General features: G+C 36.6%; 1 protein-coding gene across 1 annotated transcript in view; it reads right to left on the bottom strand.

The window, feature by feature from the left end:
- LOC148949459 (MICOS complex subunit MIC10-like) overlaps positions 1–22,000 on the bottom strand; it is a 25,404-nt gene extending 3,404 nt beyond the window's left edge. Inside the window, exons 1-3 of the mRNA XM_089092983.1 lie at positions 21,896–22,000; positions 3,899–3,946; positions 1,088–1,197 (exon numbers count right to left, since the gene is read on the bottom strand). Of these exons, the coding sequence (XP_088949109.1) occupies positions 1,088–1,197; positions 3,899–3,946; positions 21,896–21,971 (234 nt within the window). The 5' untranslated portion in view covers positions 21,972–22,000. The remainder of the gene's footprint in view (positions 1–1,087; positions 1,198–3,898; positions 3,947–21,895) is intronic.
- Positions 22,001–22,873: the final 873 nt, after the last annotated feature.

A 22,873-nucleotide genomic window follows, 5' to 3' on the forward strand; every position in this document is an offset into this window, starting at 1 on the left:
GATGCAAAACTCCACATTTTTCTAGATAGGAGCTTGAAAACTTTTCGGCTGGGTTCACTGATATGTGAATATGATTGTGTGATTTTCATTGAGGTTATATGATTTTTAGGGTATAGTTTCCCCTTTTTTCGAAAATTCACCAAGTTTTCTTAGATCCTTAACTTCTGTTATGTAGAATTAAAATTGATGGAACTTATATATTTGAAATTAGCATTAAAATCTGATTCTTTTGATGTATCTATTGGTATCAAAATTCCGTTTTCTACAGTTTCGGTTACCATTGAGCTGGGTCACTCCTTACTTACAGTTTGTTACCACGAACTGTTTGATATATCATAAAAACGAGAAAAATGAATCACATTTTCGATTGGTTCTTCTTTAAAAAGGAAACCTTTTCACAATGGCCCTAGTTGCAACCGAACTTCACTCAAGTAGGTAAAGAACGCTCAAATCTTTTTTATTTAAAAAAAATGTCTTTTAATACCAACTACACACACAAAAAAAACTCAGTCATTTGCAATAGTAAGCCGTTTATAATTTTGAACATTTAAGATGGCGTAGATGCAGTGACCGTCTTCAGAAGTTTTACTACTGATGACGGCCACTGCATATGTGACCGAAATATCTGGTATTTTTGTGAATTTCTATCCCTGTTATCATCATCACTGTCTATTAAAAGGATTTTATCCCTATTTGAACTTTTATTTATCGTTTAAGATGGCAAAAAAGAATGTGAAATAAGAACTGCTATTGCAAATTCCAATAAAACAATTTTGCATTGTTTGTAAAACATTTTGCAAACGAAAGTATTCTTCCACTAACTATTTTTGGGACATTCATTAAACCTCGAGGGCGTAATCACATAGCTAAAATGAATTTTAATTTCTTTCTGTCTCATCTTTTTTCTTTTCAATGGAAGGAATAACAAAAATCAATTGCTTTAAGCCTAACATATTTTGAGAATGTCTAGAAGTACTCATAAATAAATTTCAGTTAATGAAAGTGAAGCTAGAACCTTTTCATTTTGCAGTTTTCGATAGCTTAACTTAAGAATAGGTATGAGTTTAATGAAGGGAAAAAAGCTTACCCTAATGCGCGTAACGTGAACTTTGTAAGGGTCTTGGAACAGTTGTTGACAATTTCCATAGGAGAATCCAGCACCAAAACCTAGACCAAAAATAACTGGCCAGGCTCTTCCTGCCAAAAAAATGCTGTTACTGAGAGATAATGAGTGTAGCAAATTATAGCCGAAATATAACAGAAAAATAGAGAAAAAGATATATGAACTTTATTAGCTCACACTGGTGAGAAGGGTGGGGAGTTGTATGCTTTAGAAAATTCTTAAGAATTTTCTCTAATCTTTAGAAGATTAACCACAAATCTTGTTTCACTTTACTCTGTGCTCTTTTTATTTGTTCTGTATCTTTTTCCCTTTATTATCTGTTTACATTAGGGGGTTTGCAGCCTGTTCCTAGTCTACAACCCTTTGTATCTAATAATAGTAACTAGCCCCCCCCCCCTTCCATTCAGAATAGGCTGCAAAAGTTTGAAGGACCACAACTTTATATGTGCATCATACTGCATAATTTTAAATAAATTTTCCTGAATCATGCCTAGACATTTTTAGTGATTCCTCGGAAAGACATTCATGCACCAGAGTTGGACCCCCCGATTAAAGCGCCACAATCGAATTAATCAAACAAGAATCGAGACTTTTACACGAAATTTCATACTGGAGGAGGGTTTAAACTACTTCGAGTAGAAAATGTCTTTCCGTGGAACTGCTCAAATGTTAAGGAGTAGCCCTCGAAAAGACCCCCCCCCCCGCCCAACGTTTCTTTACCCCTATCTCAGGGTAGTCTACAGCCTTGCAACAGACCTTTACAAAAACAGTAATTTCTAAATCATCATTTATGAGGAAGCGTGGCTCCAAATAGGAAAAAAAGAAATATAATAATTTAAAACTTGTTGTCTCAAATTTTTCTTTTGACTATGAATAAAACTGTCAATTTGTAAATGCCTTTGTTTCGGTACACTAAAATAACTCCTTACACTCAACAAGACATTAAGAGCCATCTATTTCATTTTGAAATTCAAACCTCTTAATTCAGGTGTGTTATCTGTGTTCTTGGAATTGAGTCTAGGTCCAAAAGTAAATGAACATTTTTTTATTTAAGCCTGTAAAAAATTGTTTCCGGAAAATATTTCTTTAATCCAGAATTTATGCTAGCAAATAAGTGTCTTTCTCCAATTTATTATAGTTGAAAGCTCTCAGTACTGATGACTACATTCTCACATGTGATTCAAACCAGATAAACGTACTCTTTTCGCTTTGGTTGGCAAAAAAAATGAGCATTACGTATTCAAATGTTGATAATGATTGTTCATGTGGTCATATTGCATGTTTAACATTTTTTTAAGAAAATCCTACTTTTAAGTTTGCCAATGATTTGAGCAAATTGCTTTGTTTTCATTTGATTGACACCTACGTTTGTAATACTAGCAGGCTGAACATCAAGGTTTGCAAACCATTAACTCCCAGACACTTCATTAATCAGATAAATTGCTTATTAAATACCTTAGGTTATAGGTTCACCCTTTGGTCTAACTGTCTGCCAATTTTTGGTAAGGATGTTAGGAGACTGAGGGTTAGGAGAAGATATGGAAAGATGGATTAAGATTTGGGAAAATTTTCCTCTACTGTTCTCATTTAAGAGGTTGAACTTTTGATGATGAGAGGGATATACAACTTCATGTGATACGGGGATTTAGGCCTCTTTTGCATGTGTGTGTTTGTTTTTTGGGATACAGCTTTTATAAAAGTCTTTCAAAACATATTATTATTATTATCCTATAACAAATGCGAGTTTCCAGGCCAAATTTGGTAGCTTGACAAGCTATTTGTGATTAATAGTTTGAGTATGACTTGTTTAAGCCATAGGTCTTCTGGCACACAGTAGCTGCACACAGGATCAATCTCAAGCGACAGCAGGGTCAGAAGAGTTTTCTAGGAGTAGAAGAGGTCCAACGTATAAAAAAGCACTTAACATCCAGTTTTTTATAGATTTCCTTGGTTCTATGGGCCAACTTTTGGAGGGTTTTCCACAAACTAAAATAACAACACTACGAATACCGCTAAAAAATAATTTCATTAGATTTGTTTTCGTAAAAAATAAACTTTGTAGCAAAAGTAGTCAGTTTGAATTGCAACTTTCTAAAAGGTTTATGTAGACATTTCCTTTGAAAGTGTAAAATGACAAAGAGGTCACAACCTCAATCTTAGGAGAAATTGTTCCCTTAAATCCCCAGTTATGTAGTTAGAAGTGGAATCATTAGGCTCCATATAAGCTTGAGAAGAGCCCCCAAGTGGTTCTCTAATGTTCACTTTTTTCAAATTTTGAGAAGCATTAGCTTAATGAACAGCTAAACTGTTATATAAACCTGGGTATCTTTGAAGAATAGAATTAGCTAGGAGAGTCTTAAGTATGCCTGCACACAGAAAGGGAAGAGGATTTTCTCTTTATATTCTCTTGTGCAGGTACCTGTGGAAACATTTGCAATTTCACATATGACTCATAGCTGCAGCATTGCTACCTACGAATTTCTAAGGTGTTAACTTGAGAATAACTATAACGAGATGCTAGCCAAACTTTAGAGTTCTGAACAGTAATATCAGCTAAATTACTTGTCCTTATAGTATTGATCTGGAACAAACCCTAATAGCATTTAAAATGTTAGCCAACAAAACCACATTTTGAAAATCCCCCTCATCCTTAATAAATCCTAGGATACCAGACCCCAACTAAATTTTGACTATGAGTACCTATTGTTCTAAAGACTATGGAATGTTAAAGACCCTTTTTCTCAGCCAGAAAACAACAGTAACAGCTAAACTTACTTTTAAATAGCACTAGAGAAGTTACTGTGCCAACAAGCAGGCCGCTACCTGAAAAAAATTGTTTTCATTACAGTACAAAGCAAAATATATCAACAAAACAAAATGTGTGAAAGTTGTGTCAGACTGCAAAATATATATAAGAAAAAAAAAACAATTAAGCACATACTTTTCTTCAAAAGTTATGAGAAGTCAATATTAATCACAGTGCTGCCACAGGTTCAAGTAGTGAAAAATAGGGACTAAGGGACCTCTTTTTAGTCAAAAAAGGGACCATTCTGGACGTGAAATGGACTCCAAAAGTCCGTTTTCAGAAAGATTTTGAAAGCAAAAGCAGTGACACAACAGCAAATGACATTTGACAAAGAAAAAAAAAATTGGTATAATCATTTGCAGAATGTCTCCGTGAAATCTAAGAATTGTCAGGTGATCAGTAAGAAACCGACCACCTGAGAATCATCATGTCATGGGAGGAGCTTTTTTTCTGAACCCTTTACTTTCGAATACAAAAAAAAATCAGATACAAAAATATGATGAAAGATACAAGGGTATGGTAACTAGAACGTACAACATATTTGTTTCCACTTTTTGGCACTTTCTTCTACTGGAACAGAGATGTGATCAGTAACGGCTTTTTTTACTCTAACTGTTGCTGATTCTTTGAGTCTCATCTATTATAGCCTGCGCTAGCTGTATCTCGACCATGTCCTTCTTTTCAGTGCCTTTTTTGAGCCGGTTATGAGCTTCCTTAAGTAGCTATCTGCGGCCTGTTCCTTGGAACCAAACGCTTCTTTTTTTTTCTTTGAGAGATTTTTCGAAAGTCTCTATTATCTGTCTTTTCAAAGAGATGTTAGCAAGCTGCTGCTCTCCCAACCGTTTTCTTGCTTCCAAATCCTGCCACTCTCTCAGTTTTTTCTTTCAAGGCTTTTTCCTGCTGTAGGTTCAAGTCATAGGTCTTTCTAGCGGATTTGGCCAGTATTATCAAGTCTTCAGTGACAGCATTTTGCTCGCGTCCTCCGTATCTGCCCCACCTATTTCTCACAAATAGTTTTGCATTCAAAGTTCACTCATTCATTGACGCTCTTTCTTTGCTGAGAACTCACATGGAACGGGCGAAACCCGCTCAATGCTGGCAGGCCCGTTTGAAATGCTAAAAGCACTTTTTGTGACTTCAGATAAGTTTAGATATTTTCCTCCCTGAATCACGTTGTTCCAGATGTCGTAGATCCTTCCTCGCTCAGATGGAAGTCTGGAGAACTTAACTAGCTTAAATTTGTCAACTAATATGTCTTTTTGCGTCGCGATGGGTAACTTTTATGCAACATATAATAATAAACTGTGAGCAGAAACTGGCTTTGAAACTTCATTGGGATTCAGAAAAGTTAATGCTTTCAACAACTGGTTTCTGTCGACTTCTTCAAGGATCATCTCACGGAAATATGGTCAAAGAACTTCAGTTAAAAAATAAGCAAACTTAGTTTGCCAAAAGGAAAAGTTTTTGACCACTATATCTCAAAACATTTTTCCATATACATCTGCTATTCCGTCTGAGATTTCCCAGAATAGTCAGACTCAATCATTTTCAGAACCTGTGTAATTTTTGTAACTGTTGTTTCATCCCGCACCACGCAAGCACCTATGTGCATGGGCATTTTCTGGTTCGCCGCTCTCCAAGGAAGATGCTGCTGAGAGATAAAGTTGATTTGGCGTTAGCTTTATAATAACAATCTTCTATGTTCAACAATTCTGGCGTTCTGCAGTAAAGCGTAGGAGCCCTTTTGATACACAAGCGATGTGTTGCAGATAGAACAGTAGAAAGGGAACAGATCTCGTGGAACGGTTCCACACCACTCTTTCCTTTGGTGTCCTCTCGCATCTTTGTCTTCCAACCAAGTCTCCCAGAATTTGCACTTTCCCACTTTAATTCAAACTGAAACTTCAAACCCTAAATTTAAAAAAACGAAAAGAAGTTAGTAGAAAAATATATAGGCTATTACCAGAAATGTACTCAAATAAAAAAAGGACACTAAGAAGTGGTCTAATAATTCAAGAAATGTATGTAAGCTCAAAAATCGCACAAGCAACCTGGTTTCAACACCGCCTCCTTTGTATTTTGAGCAATTTTCTGTTTTCTTTTTTTGTCTCTGTGTGTGACAAAGTGACACCCACCTCCTAGCCTATTGACTTCAGAGACAAAGGGGGTCACTCTTTTTCATGACTAGTCTGTCTACACTGTCCAGAGAGTAACGCTGTAGCCTCTGTAACAATAAGTTTTGTCTTTCTTAGACAAATCAAAACAGGTACCTCAATCAAAACAAAAATACTGAAAACCGTATACTCACAGGTATTGGTAGCCTTCAGGATACGGAGCTTTAAACCAAAGCAAAAAAAGGAACTTTAGGGAACTTTATCAATTCACTTGATTTTAGGGACTTTGTGGCAGCCCTGTAATCATTGCACAGAATTGCAAATGTAAAGCATGGGTTGGTGACTCAGTTTTGAAAATAAATTTAAAGTTTATGATCTTGCACATAAACTCAATGCATACATTACAGTTTAAACCAGTTCCTAAATACAAATGAAGTAAAATGCAGTCTATAATTTATCAATTTAAGATTCAACATTAGCTCAAATATACACTCCAAAAATATGTCAATTGAAACTTAACCCTCTAGAATGGTCTTGATTGCCCTCCCCCTGGGTCTTGATTGCCCTCCCCCTGAAAAAAATTACAGATACGACCCTGAAAGGGCCCTTTCGGCTCTGTGCTAAACGTTCTCTAAAAATATCAAGATTTGTACAAGTTTTCCTAGATTTTCTTCTTTTTTTTTCAATGTATTTTGTCAATCCTTATTAAAGTGATGTATTATCCATCAGCCAAGTAGTATCTAGAATAAGCTTGTTGAACCAATCAAAAATCAAAGAAGAATGAATTCTGACTGAATAAAGAATTGTGGCTTAGGTCCTTTAAGCACGTCTGAACACAGAGAATGAATAGGATACCTCCAAGTGACCATTCAAAATCGTCCCCAGCCACTTAAGAGTTTAATTATACCCTGATATTACACTTTCAGCATTTAAAACAACTCCTTCCTACAGTAATCCCCTGATGCTCCCCTTAGTTTTTGCTGATTGCTTCTGTGCCTACATGCAAACCACCTTCAATATAGAATATACTGCTTTTTGTTGTAATTAAATAATTGTATCATTATAGTCTGATCAATTCTTTATCATTATAATTGATATCAATGTTTTCACTGAATATATTTGTTTCTCCTTGGGTTTCCTTGTAGTTTGTTAGAGCAATAATAACAGCATGTGATAACTAGGTCGGGTCTGCCAATTGAAATCCAAATTAAATCTATAAACTTCATTCTCAAAATATAAAAGGCAGTGTAACTTTGTCCAGAGTAACCAAGAAAGACTATACGTTCAGAACTACTATGTCCAGGGCAACCGACGATGTGACAACCATGAATCACACGAATGTGACAACCCCAATCCTGGATGCCATTGTATTGCCAAAAGCAGACATGTCAGTTGGTATCTTCAATACTAGAGCCCTTACAAAACAAGGAGAAATATACTTACTTGTGACAGAGATTAGCTGGTATACCTGAGATATTATTGGTTTATCTGAAACCCACCTCCAATTCACAGGTGCAGAGAAACACGGCAACTGCACTTTAATTCTCTCTGAACATAATAATGGAAAACATCAACAGGGAGTCAGCTTTCTACTGTCCAGGAGGGCTAGTAAATCTCTGATTACTAGAACTCCCATATCTGAATGGCTTATTATGATCTGGTTGAAAGGATCACTTGCCAATATAACAGTAATCCAAGTTTATGCTCCAGAATCCAGTAGAGAAAACATGGAGTCTGAAACTTTTTATCCTCAACTTCAAATTCTAGTCGATTCCATCCCAAAAAAGGATGTGCTCTTTGTCATTGGTGACTTTAATGCCATTGCTGGCAAGACCACTCATGGAAATGTGACAGGCAATTTGACCACAGGCAACTAAACAAAAGAGGGGAATGCCTCATAGGATTCTGCCAAAAAAAGTGCTTTAGTCATTATGAACACACTCTTCAAGCACATACCCTGATTTAAAACTACCTGGAACTCCCCTGATAAGGAGTTCAAACTCAAAATCTCATAGACTACATCCTTGTGTCTAGACATTTGAGGTTGTATGTCACTGACATGGCCACACTAGCTGGTGGTAGACCCCGGCGCCGCGCCGGCGGATCGACCGAATGCCGCCGACGAGAGGCCCGGTTGAACGCCACCGAAGTTTTGTAACGCCGCCGGCGCGCCGCCGCCGAGACAGGCGGCGGCGTTTGGTCGACTTTAAATTAATTTTGCGGCAATTCTTTATTGCTTCAACCGCAAAGTCGGAGCTTTTCCTTCTCGTGTGGTTTAGTATTTCGATTTTCCTGATTAGAAATCAAGCAATGCTTGCACTATCCCCGAATTTTCGGGTATTTCCCCGAAAATCTCTGTGTCACCCCGAAAAAAAATTTGGCTCCCCGAATCCCCGAAAATCACGCAATCACGGTGCCACCCCTAGCGATTTACCACCAGTGACTATCCCTGCCAAATATTACTTTGCATACCATAATTCTTCACTGCTCTCTTGTTCTTTAATGTTCGTCTCTTTTGTTCCTTTGCATAAAAATCAGACAGATGCTATGTACAATTTCAAATACTACATTAGACACAGTTCTTCATGCGCTGACAAAAAACAGTATCTTCTTTCTGAAATGAGTTTAAATAATTTCGAATGGAGTTTCCCAATCGCTCTTTCTTACACCGTTCGTTGTCAAAAATCTTATTTTAAAGTTAAACAGAATTATAGAACGAATTTACTATTATACAGCTTCAGCCTTCAGTTGGATTTTGAAATTGACAGCCGACAGTTTGTTTCTACTGCTGAATTGTAAGTTCGCATATTTTTTTTTTTTTTTTTTTTTTTTTTTGGTGTTTTTAGATAAGATTTTCTTAATGTTTAATACTCAATTGTTGAATGCCTGAATGTTTAATACTCAATTGTTCGAAGCTACCCCAAAAATATAACTCATCAATAAATTGTAAATTATTGCTTATAGGGGGGAGGGATAGGGGGCTGTCATTTTCAAGTGATAATACCTTTTTTTTATTGAAAGCAGGGATGCCAAAAGGATAACTATTTTTTTCATTTAAAGTGGAGACAGAATAAAATGATATCAAATTTCCTGGGAAACCATTGAAATATTCTGATATACCCAGGGCCCCCCATTAAGACTTGTTCTTTGTCTTGGATAATTTGTGATTTCTCATAGGCTACTGGCCTAAATTAGTTTTGGTGTTTGCTCCCTTTTAATTGGATTCTTTAGGTCTTATTTAATACTGCTACGAATTTATAAATTACTTTTCGAATAATTTGAGTTGTATCTGAATAATTTCGACATTTTTGTTGTTGTCAATGTACCCCTTTACTCATACCCTCAATTTTTTTTCAAGGAACACTAAGCTGTTTAACGTTATTTTGCGTGTATAAGTGACCTAATTAATTATTAAGTAACTTATTTTTCTAATGAAAGATGAGACGGTATCCTATCAAGGTGGTATCCAGAGGGGGGGGGTAGGGGGTATTACATTTAAATGATAATATCTCAAAAAAATTTTTATTGAAAGCATGGATCCCAAAAAGATATTTTTTTAATTTAAAGCAGAGACGGCATTTTATCAAGGTGGTATCCAGAGGGGGGGGGGGTGAGCAATCATATTTAAATTATAATAACTCGATTTTTTTTTGGAAAGCAGGGGTGCCAATAAGTTAATTATTTTTTTTATTTAAAGCAGAGACGGTGTCCTATCAAGATAGTATCCACAGGGGGCATAGGGAGTTATTATATTTAAGTGTTAGTACCTTGATTTTTTTTTTTTTTTTTTTTTTGAAAGCAGGGATGCCAAAAAGTTGAAAAGTTTACAAAAATTAGAAATATTTCCGTGATTCATGCTTAATACAGCATTTACCTGGTTTTATCGTCCAAAGGGAAAGGTACATATGTGTCCAATCCGTTTTTTTTTCTTACTGATGAAGCGGGTTTAATTGAAAATATTTATTCATAAGCAACAGACAGAGTTGCACCAAAAGGTCTTGATGGGCAGAAAGTGATATTAACATCCCGATCTAACGTTGCGTACGAGAGGCCCTGGTGCCCTTTGTCCAGCACCCAAGCCACATTAAAAGGCCCGGTCATAATAAAAGCTTTCAATTTTGAAGGTTCAAGGAGGAGTCTTTGGTAGTCTCATGACCTCAGGGTACTAGATGTTGCAACGTTCTTAAGTATCTACAGTGGTTAAAAAAATTCGATCACCCCTCAAATGATGACCAAAAATATGCACAAATGTAACAAATGTAACATTTGGAATATTATAACAATTTTTTCATAGCTTTGAAGAAAAGCAAAAAAGGCTAAATACCCCTAACTACGCTTGAAAGCTATTTTAAAAAGAAGCTCTTTGGAGATTTCCATGGAAATGACCATAGCAGAAGCTTTGAGCCTGGGTGGGAATCTAAGAGGAGTCTTTGAGTATTTTGACCACAGGTGACTTATTGTTGCGACTTTTTTAAATTTGTTAATTTTTTTGAGCATTTGGGAATTAAAGCTTACACTCAATAACTGATACTAAGTGTCCTAACATTTTGCTTGGATTAAGAGCGACGAACTAGGAAGAAAATCTCAACATCTTCCTGGAGCTACTTCAGTCTGCATATTATTTCATTTATTTACATTTAAAAATGGTGAGCTTTTCATTTTTTACCAGAAAATAGCTGGCATTTAATTTTTCTTCATACCGAATAAAACCATTAAGTGTTTTTTGTTTCAGTATAATTGAAATGTTCTCATATGAAGTCTTCATCATGTATTTTTCAATTTGATAATTTTACTCCATTTAAATGCAGTTTATAATTTGGTTGATATTAGGTATTTATCAATTTAAAATTTGGAATGAATTCCCAAAAGAAAAAAAACGAATAATATCCAAAAGAACAGTTGAAAGCAATAAAAAAGCAGCAGTTCAGCCTTAGCCTACATGACATATATTCTATAAAGAAGCCAAAAAACTTTAAAATGCATTTTTTTTTTAAATTGTAATTAAAAACCAGTTTTTAATACAAGAAGTCTTTTTAAGAATCCAAAAGAGCAAAAAAAAACAATCAATATCAAAGTCGCCCATTTCAATTGTTTTAAAGGTGACAAAACAGATAGCCTATAGGCAAAGGGCATTATGAAAAAATTAAGCTTCTAAGTTCAAAGTTATATTCAAAGTTTTTACCCAGATAACTGACAAATTTTGTGATATGGTATTTGAAGTTGTATATGCAGTAATGCTTGACGAAAAAAACTACTAATTTTGATAATTATTTATGTTAAGAATACATAACTAGTAGATACTTCAACTGCTCGTATTATGCAAGGGTTCTGAAACGCCACAGCCATTTCGTTTCTACCAGATTTCTACTTCTCTTGATGAATAACGAAGAAGACCAGTTTGCAGCCAGCGACTTGTGAATTTTTGAACTCATGAATAGGCTCGAATCTGTTGTAAATTTAAGCTTTGATTTGAGAAAGACTGATGAAAACATTAATGTTTGCGGTCAAAATTGATCGTGCCGCCGGCGCACCGCGCTGTTTTGGCCCCACCGCCACCGGTCTTCCCTCATCGGCGCGGCGCCGGGGTCTAGCTGGTGGTGACTTTGATAGTGACCATTCTCTTGTAATGTCTAATTTCAGAATAAGACTTAAAACAGCTGCAAAGCTGTCTAGGAACCTCCCTGAATTTTGAGTAGGTCTCATGAATGACAAAGCAACTTCAACAGCTGACATAGCCACCCTATTAGACAAGATCATAGAGCTCACATCTGACTCCCCAGTGCCTCTACATAAGAGTGATATTAGCAACCTAATAACTAGCAGCACGAGGGAAGAAAAGACAAATTGAAATTGAAATGCACCAAATATTTTCAAAATTGGTAATTCCCTATTAGGGATAGCCTCTTTGCCACAGTTTGTTGATTAAAACACAAGGGGCTCTGCCCTTTGGGTCCCTGACACTTGTACACTCGTTTTGTTGTGCATTTTTTGGCGTTTGGCTTGCTTTGACTGTTAGTGTGCTTGCTGCAAATTTTCTCAGATTCCTACATATTGCAACTACCAAATTGCTTGAGAGTGCTTATCAAACCCTTTTTTACCCTGCTTTGAAACTTAGTGCTGTGCCTGCTTTTTATTTATTTTGCTTGCAAAATTTATTATTGACTGAGCCCCCCCCCCCTCCCTCTGCTTGTAGCAAATATTTGTTTTATTTATTTGACAATTTACTTCCTTTTTGTGATTTGGTTTTGTTGTTTCACCTGTTTATTTTTAACCCTTTTGGGTTTTATTTGTGATGACTGACATGACAGTTAGTAGTCCTGTCACCCCTGGCCCCAATAACTCTAGTGTAAGGAGTTTGGCTTTAGGTGTTGAAGGTCCAAATGAGACCAGTAGGTTGTTGACATTAGGAAGTAGAACAGTTATTGCCAAAAAACTATTTCAACATCTTCAAAATCATGAGTGCAGGGGCCATTATGGGTCAATGTTAGAAAGACATGGACCAGACGGCTACGTTATCATCATAGCTGTGAACCAGTTGGTAGCTGCTGCTATACTTTCTATTTCAGATATAGCAGTAAACTGATGTAAAGTAAAGTTTGTGCCTGGTCCTAGCTCTAACCCTGCTTTAATCAGAAATGGAAAAGGTATTGTATTTATCCCGTCTGAGGAGGTCACCCATCTCAACAATTTTGTCAAGGAGGTCCAAGTTGATGACAGAATACAACAAGTGACATTGGGCTTTAAAAACCCAAGCCCATCAGTTACCCCTTTGGTTTGCATCTTTATTCAGGATGTCCAGTTCCCTCTGAAAATCTCGGTTTGGGGTGCAAGGTGTACAGTTAAGCAGTTTATCCCCTGGGCAATACAGTGGTTCAATTGCCAAGGTTTTGGCCACATGGCTTCTGATAGCCGCAGAGGCAGAAGATGTCTACTTTGTAGTGGACAACACACCCTTGAAGAATGTCGCCAATCTAAAACAGTTAAGGAAGGTAAGGTACTTAAGTGCTGTAACTGCAATGGTAACCATGCCGCTAATTCCAGGAAGTGCCCAGTATTCATGGAGAAGAAAGCTATTTTTACTTATTCTTTCAGCAATAATGTCCCCATGAGGACTGTTGCTGAGGTCTTGAAGAAAGGACTTCCTGAAAAAACAGAACCCATCCCCATGGTGCACAAAGACTCATTCCCTCCACTGACTCCTAATCAACCTCTAGTTGAGGAACTCAACATGAGGCACATGGCCATGTTTGAAGGTGTTGCAAAGCAGATCTCTGATCTAACTCAGGTTATTACATCTATTTGTGAACTGCTTTCTAAGTTAGCACCAAAACATTTTCAAAATGCAGTCAGTAGCTTAAATAAGTCAGTTAAAAACCTATATAGAGAAGGTGTAAGCCTTCCCAAATTGTAAGCAGTTACCAGTAGCCCTAGCAAAGCAGAAAGGAATTGTAAAGGAAAGGAGTCTGTACCTAGCCCAGAAGGTGCTATAATTAGGCTACAGAGACCTAGGTTAGCCACTTCTCAGACAAATGACTAGTTATCTTTCCACTGTTTTTCCGTGAGTTCGGCCTGGTTGACTAAGCACAGACTTATTAAATAATTTGGCTAAGACTACTGGTGTGGTTCATTCCCAGATGTTTTTCCTGCATGTTTCTTTTTTAGAGTTGCCTCATTTGTTTATATTTTGATTTAGGTGACAGGTTATTTGTATTATTTATTCTAATTGACTTGTATAAACATTATAATTGCTATTTGATAAAGTAAATTGCTTTATTCTGGTTCCTCTTTATAACTGCTGGATGGTGTTGCTGGTGATTAAACCCTATAATTAGCAAGATATATTGTAGATGGCTCCATATTATTTTAATCTTGCAGGCCATTATGCCCCCTCCCATATTATTTTATATTAGAGTTATCCTTTTTTCTATTTTATTTGATTTTATTATCCTTATTTATATTTTAATATTTTATCTCATTAACTTTCTATATACTGAAGTATGTAAGAGGTTATAATGTAAAAATGTATTATTTATTATAATTGTGTTGTATATGTACTTTAATTGCTGTATGACAAAGCATAGTTGTATTATTTTGATTCCTGTTTTTCAATACAAGCAGTTACTGCAGGTGAATAACCCCCTACCAATAGCAAGATGAGTGATACATGATCAGGTTCAATGAATATTGACTGAAATGACGCCCAAGCAAGCTAGTGATTACAGAAGGCACAGAACAATCAAGTTATACAAACGCATATGACCTATTGGTTGAATTTGTCAAACCCTAAACAACAACAACAACTAGCAGCACACAAATTGTTTGTTGTCACTCTCTCTGCACTAGGTACCCAAAAAGATAACACAAAGCCTTCTTCTCAGGGGTGGATCCAGGATTATTTTTTTTTTGGGTGGGGGGCACAAAATAGGCTGATCTGACAAACTTGCATTAGGAGCAAGTTTAATTAATGCAAGCTTAAGTTATTTAAGTAAATTACACTACTTTAGACTACGTCAGGAGGGTGCGCGCCCCCCTCACCCCTCCCCTAGATCTGCCACTGCTTCTTCTTCAGAAAAACAGCATTTGGAGTCTAAAAACAGTCTCCTTTCAGCTTCATAAAAATTTTCTGCTGGTTTATTTCTTTCAAATATTAATATTCCTTTCTCTAATTATACTTCCACTTAACCAAACTGAAGCAGTTTCAGGGTCACGTCAACCATGCTAAACTGTCATTCCACTATAGAAAACAAATAATCTGCCAGAATAGTATTCTTTCCTCATTTCCTGGCAGCTTGATGTTAAGCAGTTCAGTTGTGTCAGGCTTTATTTTCAATAATGAAAAAATTTCTTGTTTTATTTGCCAATTTTGCAATACTATTGCAGCTAAAGATGAGGTGTTGTGAAGTCTCAGGGACTAAAGAACAAAATCTACAATTTGGGTCCCCTCTATTTTTCCAGTTATATTTTTCTTTCCTCACAATCAATGTATCACTTCAAATTTGGAAGTATAGGGCATTTTCTTCACATGATGGAAAAATGAGTTTTAGTTATGGTATATTCTTCTTGAGAATTCTTCTCCAACTTGCATCATGTAGAGTTTTCTTATTCTAATGTTGGGTCTATGTGGATGTCTGTTGTTTTATTTGCATGTAATTTGGCTACCTTGTTATGATTAATGCCTTGGTGACCTGGCATGTGCTGTAAATAAAGCTTGATATTTCTTTCTTGAGTACTCCATATTAATTTCCTGAGACTTGCTATATCAGAGTCTATTACAGACCTAAGGACTTGGCTCATGAGCTGTAAGGCAGAGTCGGAGTCTGAGAGCAAGATCACCTTCCTAGATTCAGGAGGCTTTTTATTAATGGCATTTACAGCTTCAAACATAGTCTTTAGCTCAGTTGTAAGGATGGATGTGTCATTTGGAAGCCTAGCGGATAGGCCTATATTTAAGCAATATTCAGGAATCATCACAGCTGCTGCTGCTCTGCCTCCTTTCAGTAGCCCATCTGTAAATATTGGTATGGAATTTCTGAAGCAGGTTGTCATTTTTTCCTTGAAAATAGATTGCACTTGACTGGGTAGATACCTTGACTTTTTGACTGGAATAAGCTCCAGCCAAGTTTCAACTGGTGCAAACTTCCATTTGGGAGTCTTGTGAAAATGGTTAAAATTGGATGACCTCATCTTTCCATGTCAAAACTAGATCATTAAAGAGCACCCAAGACCTACTTTGGGCATCTGTTTTTTTTCAAAGGACTAGAGGCAAAAGTTATTTCAAAAACTGGATGATTATAGCCAATTGCTTGGATCTTTGTGAAATATTTAACAATCAAGATATTTCTCTTGTCTTGTATTGTAGGCATTCCAGAAAGAGCTCTAAGTTTATAACTTGGTGTATGATTTGGGATACCCACTGCCATGTTCTGAATAGTTTCCAGCTTTGTCAGACTTGTCTTGCAGCAGCCTCCAAATACTTCTAGAGAATATTCTATCTTAGAATGTAAAAACCTCTTGTAGAAGTCCAGCATCACAATTGGAAAGCTGGCCCATTTTGTGCCTCCTAGTTGTTTCATGATCAGAAGTTTCTTTACACAAGATTGTTTTACTGATTCTATTTGATTCTTCAAGGTTAAGTTAGGGTCTAATATATCCTCCAAAGGAGTTGGTGAGGTATCATACATGATTTGTATACCATCCAGCCCAATAACTGGGGGCTGAAGGGACTTTTTCATGTGAAAAACTATGGCCTTAGTTTTCTTGGCAGAAATTGACAGGGAATATGCTTTTGAGAATGTCAGCAGCTCTGTCACCATTTTGTTGATTTTGTGTAGCCCTGATGTTGTCAAAGACAACATCATTTATCTCTGCATTGAAAAGTGCAATATTGCCAACAAGCATGAAAGAGAAAGCAGAGAGCAAAACAAGCAACTCAAAACAGCTGTGGAGAAAGCAATATGATGTACTCACCACACCTTTGTTAAAGAAAAATATGAGCAGTGTGAAATGGCTTTTAAGAAAGGAGACTCACACCTCATGTACAGAATAGAACTGGCTAAAAAGAAGGACCTTAGGCTTGCACCCCCCTTGACAAACACAGCAGCAATATAAAATCTACACTTCACTTCTGCAACTGGGCAACAACATCTGAACTTCAATATTGACAAATGTAAGTTTATACATTTTGACAAGTCCAACCCAGGTTTTAAACATACTATGGTCAATCCAAGAGCTGTAAAGAGCGGATGAAGAAAGGAATCATGAAATGGTTGTCAACAACCAGTATAAATTTGATTCAAACTGCAAGAAGACTGTGTCTCAAGCAAACTCTGTCTTTGCACTCTTGGAAAAAACTATTGCCAGTAGGTCTCCCTGTGTTTTTGTGATGTTTTGTGTTTCAATTACAAAAGTTGTCCCATTACATGCAGTGGTGTAATTTTGTCAAAATCTTGGAGGGGGGGGGGCTAAGTTGGAGCCAATTTGTCCAAATCAAGTGAAAGTAAGAGTGAAAAATAAGCCATAGAGTAGGCTACCATAAAGGCCAAGATATACTAAAGAAAACTGACATGTTTCTCTGGATACTTGAATTACAGAAAATTTTGCTGGGGGTGTGAACTTCATCAAGGTTTGGCAGTATCCCAAGTTAGCTTCCATTCCAAATTTATCCAGTCCTAATCAATGTCTTATTGAATAATTCAGCCGCCTTGGATGGAACAGCGGCATCTGAGAGACTATTCAATAGTGGCAAAGAATAAACAGTGCAGGAGTTCTGATGCATATGTTATTGACTTCTGAGAACCTTTAGTTTCTGGCTGTGTTAGCTGGTGGCACTGGAGTTGTGGAGAGAAAAGTAAACTTAGATTTGCATGTTTAAGCAGCCTGCTAGTCATGATGACACCTCCCTTTTTCTTCTGGACATCAGTAATGTGAGTTTTAGGGATCTAAAATACTCTTCATAGGCAAAAGTAAGGTTAGGCTAAGGTGTGGTACAAGCTTGGTGGCTTGACACTGAACATTCTTAAGTGTCTTAGCATCCTTATCATTCAGAGGTTATGCCAAAACTATTGCAACTCTAAATAAGGGCAGACAAGTGCCTTGTAGATTTTCCTTACCACACAGAGCTCCCTGGTGGTAAAAGTTTTCTCAATGAGAACTTTGTTTTACTTCACTCCTACCCCCTAATGGGTAAATGTGTAGTGAAAATTATATCTTATTCATAAATTTTCCTGTTGCTTGATGTTTCTGACAATGCTAGTTTGCTGTTAAATTTATTTGAAGAACACAATTTATGACATCACACAATGGAAAAATTCATGGAGAATATAGTAAAATTCTAGTTTCACTACCTTGAAAAGGGGTTAAGTTAGCAAATGAAACTTTAAGTAATGAATCCAGGGCCATAGTCTACTCTGGGGAGATATTGCCAAGCTTCCATGTTAACCCTCTTCTGATTTCTAAGGCTTGCCTACCTATTTAAATTTTGACAAAACAATATTTTACTCTAATTTTCAGTCATCAGTTTCTTTTCCTCTGGTTTCAGTTTGGAAAATGCAATTCCTGTTATTTGAGTAGAATTTTAAGTCATGCAAATGGTTTTTTTCCTCTAAATTTAGGAAATGTATTTGCAGATCTTTGAAACCTCATAAATTAGGATTGAGTAAAGTAGAAAACAGGTTTCTTGTACTTTATTTAAGCAGAAGATATGTTGTGCAAGGTTTCACTTTAATAACAAAAAGATTTTTAAAGGTCCTCAAAGGTCACTGCCCTCTAGAGTAAGAAGGAGTGAATGTAGGTACTTCAAAAGGTAAATTTTGTCTTTGTTCATATTATTGACTTATGAATAAAGTAAACATATCACTCAATGCCTTTTTTATGCTCTTTCAAAATATAATAATCATTTTTGTCTGAAGTGAATTTCACCCCCACTCCTATATATACCAATTCAGGGTATATATTTGCACATTAAGGGGGGGGGTAAATTTTATTTCTGATGTAAATGAGAGGTAAGTTTAAACTCCTCCCCCCCCTCCTAATTACCTTAAATTACCTTAAATCGCACGAGCCAGCAATAAGGACCAATCCTGTAGACGCCGGTCAATGATGATGGTGGCTCAGCTCATTTGGCACATCCTAAACTGTGTACCATGGCTTGCTGCACCAATCTCTGTCAACAGCTGACTTGAAGGCTTCAGTACTAGGGGACATGGACTGTATTCTGGCTAAGGGAGTTCCATAGGCCAGCCACACGGGTGGAGAAAGATTTGTTTCGCAGCCTGGTATTAGTGCATTTCCGGTAGAGCTTTAGGGGGTGCCCTCTTGTTCTTGACGAACTATCTAACTGGAATAAGTCAGGGATGATATTGTGGTTGCAGATCAATTTGAATGTCATCAATACATCTCCTCGCTTATGTCGGTATGTGAGAGATGGTATTTTGAGCCTCTGGAGTCTGGTAGAATATGGCAAATTTTGAAAACCCCTTATGCATTTTGTTGCTCTCCGCTGCACTAATTCCAGAATCGATTGGTCAAGCTTGTTAACTGGCGTGACAATGGACATCCCAAATTCCAATTTTGGTCGGATCAGGCCCTTTAGGAGCTTAGTAATCACTGCTGGAGATCTACTGCAGAACGTTCTCTTTATTATACCGAGAGTTTGGTTGGCTTTGGTTACTGCAGACTGCATGTGTAAGTTGAATTTGAGCTTTTTATCAACCAAGACTCCCAGATCTTTTTCGCAGTGACTGGTTGTAAGTGGCTGTTTAGAACCACCATTGGATTCTATAAAATACTGGCTGAGAGGGTTGTTTGCTCCAAAATTTATGACCTTGCATTGCTGGATATTAAATTCTAGTTGCCAGGTTTTTGCCCACATTGAGAGTACATTGAGATCTGTTTGGATGTCTTTGGTACTTTGGGGGTCATAAATTGGACTGATTATTTTGGAATAATCAGCATATAAGCATCTCTTATTCTTTATGATTGAAGATGCATCATTAATATAGATGTTGAATAGAGTTGGGCCCAAAACTGTGCCTTGGGGTACTCCGCTTTCTACATCTGCTGATTCTGAGAAGAAAATTGATCCACAATCCCCAAATACTCTTACCACCTGCTTCCTGTTGGTAAGAAATTGCATTGTCCAATTTATGACTTCATCGTTGAGGCCTATTGCGTGGAGTTTAGAATTTAGCCTCCTATGACATACTTTATCAAACACTTTCGCTAAGTCTAATAATATCATATCAACTGGGGATCCCATGTCCATAAGTTCTGTGACATGCTCGTAAGCATCAATGAGGTTAGTATCAACTGATCGACTGGGGTGGAAGCCATGCTGGCTAGGAGATAGTAGCTTGTTCGCATTTAGGTGTACAATAATGGCTGAATTAACTATGCCTTCAAGAAGTTTTCCCACTCCCGAGGAGAGACTAATTGGTCGATAGTTGCTGGCTTCATCTCTGCTGCTTCCCTTATGAACAGGTGTAATGTAAGCTTCCTTCCAGTCTTGTGGAATAGATTTAGTATTTAGGGACTTTTGGAATAGTAGGGTGAGAGGATGTGATAGTACTGCATACGTCTCCTTTAAGAGCCGAGGGGGCACTCCGTCAGGTCCTGTTGATTTATTTGGGTTAATCTTCTTTAGTTGAGTCTCTACATCTACTTTAGTAACATTAATGGGCAGCATACTTTTTTGAATTTTGTACTGTGGGGGGTCTGGAAGTGGGGCATTATCTGCAACTGTGAATACTGAAATAAACTGCTTATTTAATGCATTAGCTATCTCCCTTGGGTTGCAGATTTTAGATCCATCTTGTACAAGTTGAGTGACAGAATGCCTTCCAGGCTTACCCGATAACACATACCTCCAAAATTTCTTAGGGTTTGTTTTTGTTGCAGCTACCACTGATTCCTCATACTTCTCGGTGATATTTCTGGAGAGACTTCTAAGCTTGTTACGCGCCTGCTTATATTTTGTGTAATAGTCAGCCTGGTTTTGATTCTTTGTGTACAGCTTCCAGTATTTCTTTTTTCTGTTCCTAGCCATTTTTATTTCTTTTGTAATATACAGGAGGGTTATTGGTTTCCTTTTCCATTTTGTAGAAGAGTGATTTTCAATAGCCTTCAGTAATATTCTTTTTGCAGTTGTCCATGACTCTTCCACATCTGTATTCTCAATGAAAGACCAATCACATTGAGTCAGTTCCTGACAAATTAAGACTGTAATCAGTGTACACATTTTTTGTAAATTCTAGTCTTTGAAGACGCAGTCTAAAACTGCAACTTATGACAATGTGGTCACTAGCTCCAAATGGTGGTAGGGGCGCGATGCTTATTATAGACTCTTGGTCTTTTGCTAGTAGTAGATCAAGTAGCGAAGGGTTCTGGCTATTTCTATATCTTGTCGGGAAGTTAACTGCCTGGTACAAAGAATGAATAAATAGGCACTCCAGGAATGGTCTTATTAAACTATTTTCAGAAAAACCGAATCCGTTGACCCATTGCTGACAAAAATGATTATTATATTTGGAGAGCATAAAAATGGCATCAAGTGGTTTGTTTACCTTATTCATAAGTCAATAATATGAACAACAAAAAATTTATCCTTCAAAATATCTTCCAAGGATGTACTTTAGTCTGTACACCCATCCCTGAAAGTTTCATTTTCCTAACCTAACCCCTTTCTAAGATAGCTAAATTGAAATTTTACTAATTTGGACTATACATTTGCATATTACGTGGTATAGGGGTAGTGTGAAGTAAACTACTTTCAGGAACAATATAAGTAGGCTAGGTAGGCCATTTTAAAATTCTTTGCAATAATTTTCAGATTTATATAAAGAATTATAGAATTCTGAGGAGGGCAGCCACTGCGCTGGCACTAACTTGGTAAATTTTTACCAAATCATATTATTGAGTTTCAAATAAATTGAATATACCATTTGATGCCTTTTTTTATGCTAATTAAAAATATAAAAACCATTTCTTTTGTAAATGAATTTTAGCCCCCCCCCCCTATATATGTCAATTCAGGATACATATTTGCACATATGGGGGTGGGGTTAGGTTAAGGGGGGGGGGCTGAAATTCATTTCTGATAGAAATGATTATTATATTTGTAATCAGCATAAAAAAGGCATCAAATGGTGTATTCACTTTATTCCTAACTCAATAGGAATAAACACAGTATCAGTTATCAAAAATAAATAAACTCAATAAACTCAATAGGATAACACAGTTATCAAAACATCACAAAATTCACCACCTTAGTCTAGTCGTATCTTATGTTTTTTTAAGAAATAGAGAAAAAGGATAAGACATATAACTGAAATTTTTTTATTATAATTGATTTTCTACCAATTTTAATAGCAGAATCTGCTAAGCATGCGTCAACCTTCCTGGACAGTGCTTGTTCAGAGGTAGGCAAAAACATTTTGTGAAAATTAAAAGCTGATTGCAACGTTCTATGTGCATAAGAAATAAGACTATACTACCATCTACAGTTTAATTCATTGCTGTTTTTTGCTGATTTTTGCTTGAATTTTTCTAATATAAAGGTATTTTTCTGAAATTCTTTTGAAATTACAACTTAAAAAAATATCTGTTGTTTTTTCTAATATAAAAGCCACAAAAAGATTTATTCTTCATGAAATGGTTTGTGAAACTCCTATGAAATAGAATTTTAAATAATTTATCTCTTCCACTTTTCTAATCGGAATAGTGTAAAAAAATCTTAGGCTTCATGAAGGTCTACGTCATGTTGTCAACGTATACCGATCGGATATGCCTGTAGGAATTCCTCTGGGTTTAATACCTCCTATTTTCCACGATGATGATGAAGGTGAGGACGAGGGTCTTATTGTTTAACTCGCATGGCACCGGTGAATTGGATTCGGGTCAGCTCTTTGTTTTATTTGGTATGGGCAATTAGATAAGTTTTGTTCATTATTGTATTATTTTTGTCACTGGCAGATCCAGGGCCCCCCCCAGAGTTATCTGGCACCCTCATTCCGTATTTGTTTTTTTGTTTTCACCCTTTTTTATAAACTTGTCAATTTGGTCAGCTTTAAGCGCCCTTGTCACATTGCCCCCTCCCCCCAAGATTTTGTTGTTGATCCGCCTTTGTGTTTCGTTAATAGGGAATATGGGTTATTATTATGTATATATATATTTTTTTGAAAATGTGTTCTTTATACTTCGGAATGCCTTATCGTAAAAAATATCAAGAATTATACCTGGGTACTTAATTCATAGCATCAAGAAAATTTGAGAGGAACTTATCAGGAACAGTTAAATATAAATGTGGAGAGTCTAATATTTGACAAAAGTTGGCTC

The sequence above is a fragment of the Artemia sp. Qi Xiang Cuo genome, chromosome 8 (genome assembly GCF_049724085.1).
Source record: "Artemia sp. Qi Xiang Cuo chromosome 8, ASM4972408v1, whole genome shotgun sequence".
NCBI classification, from domain to species: Eukaryota; Metazoa; Arthropoda; class Branchiopoda; order Anostraca; family Artemiidae; genus Artemia; species Artemia sp. Qi Xiang Cuo.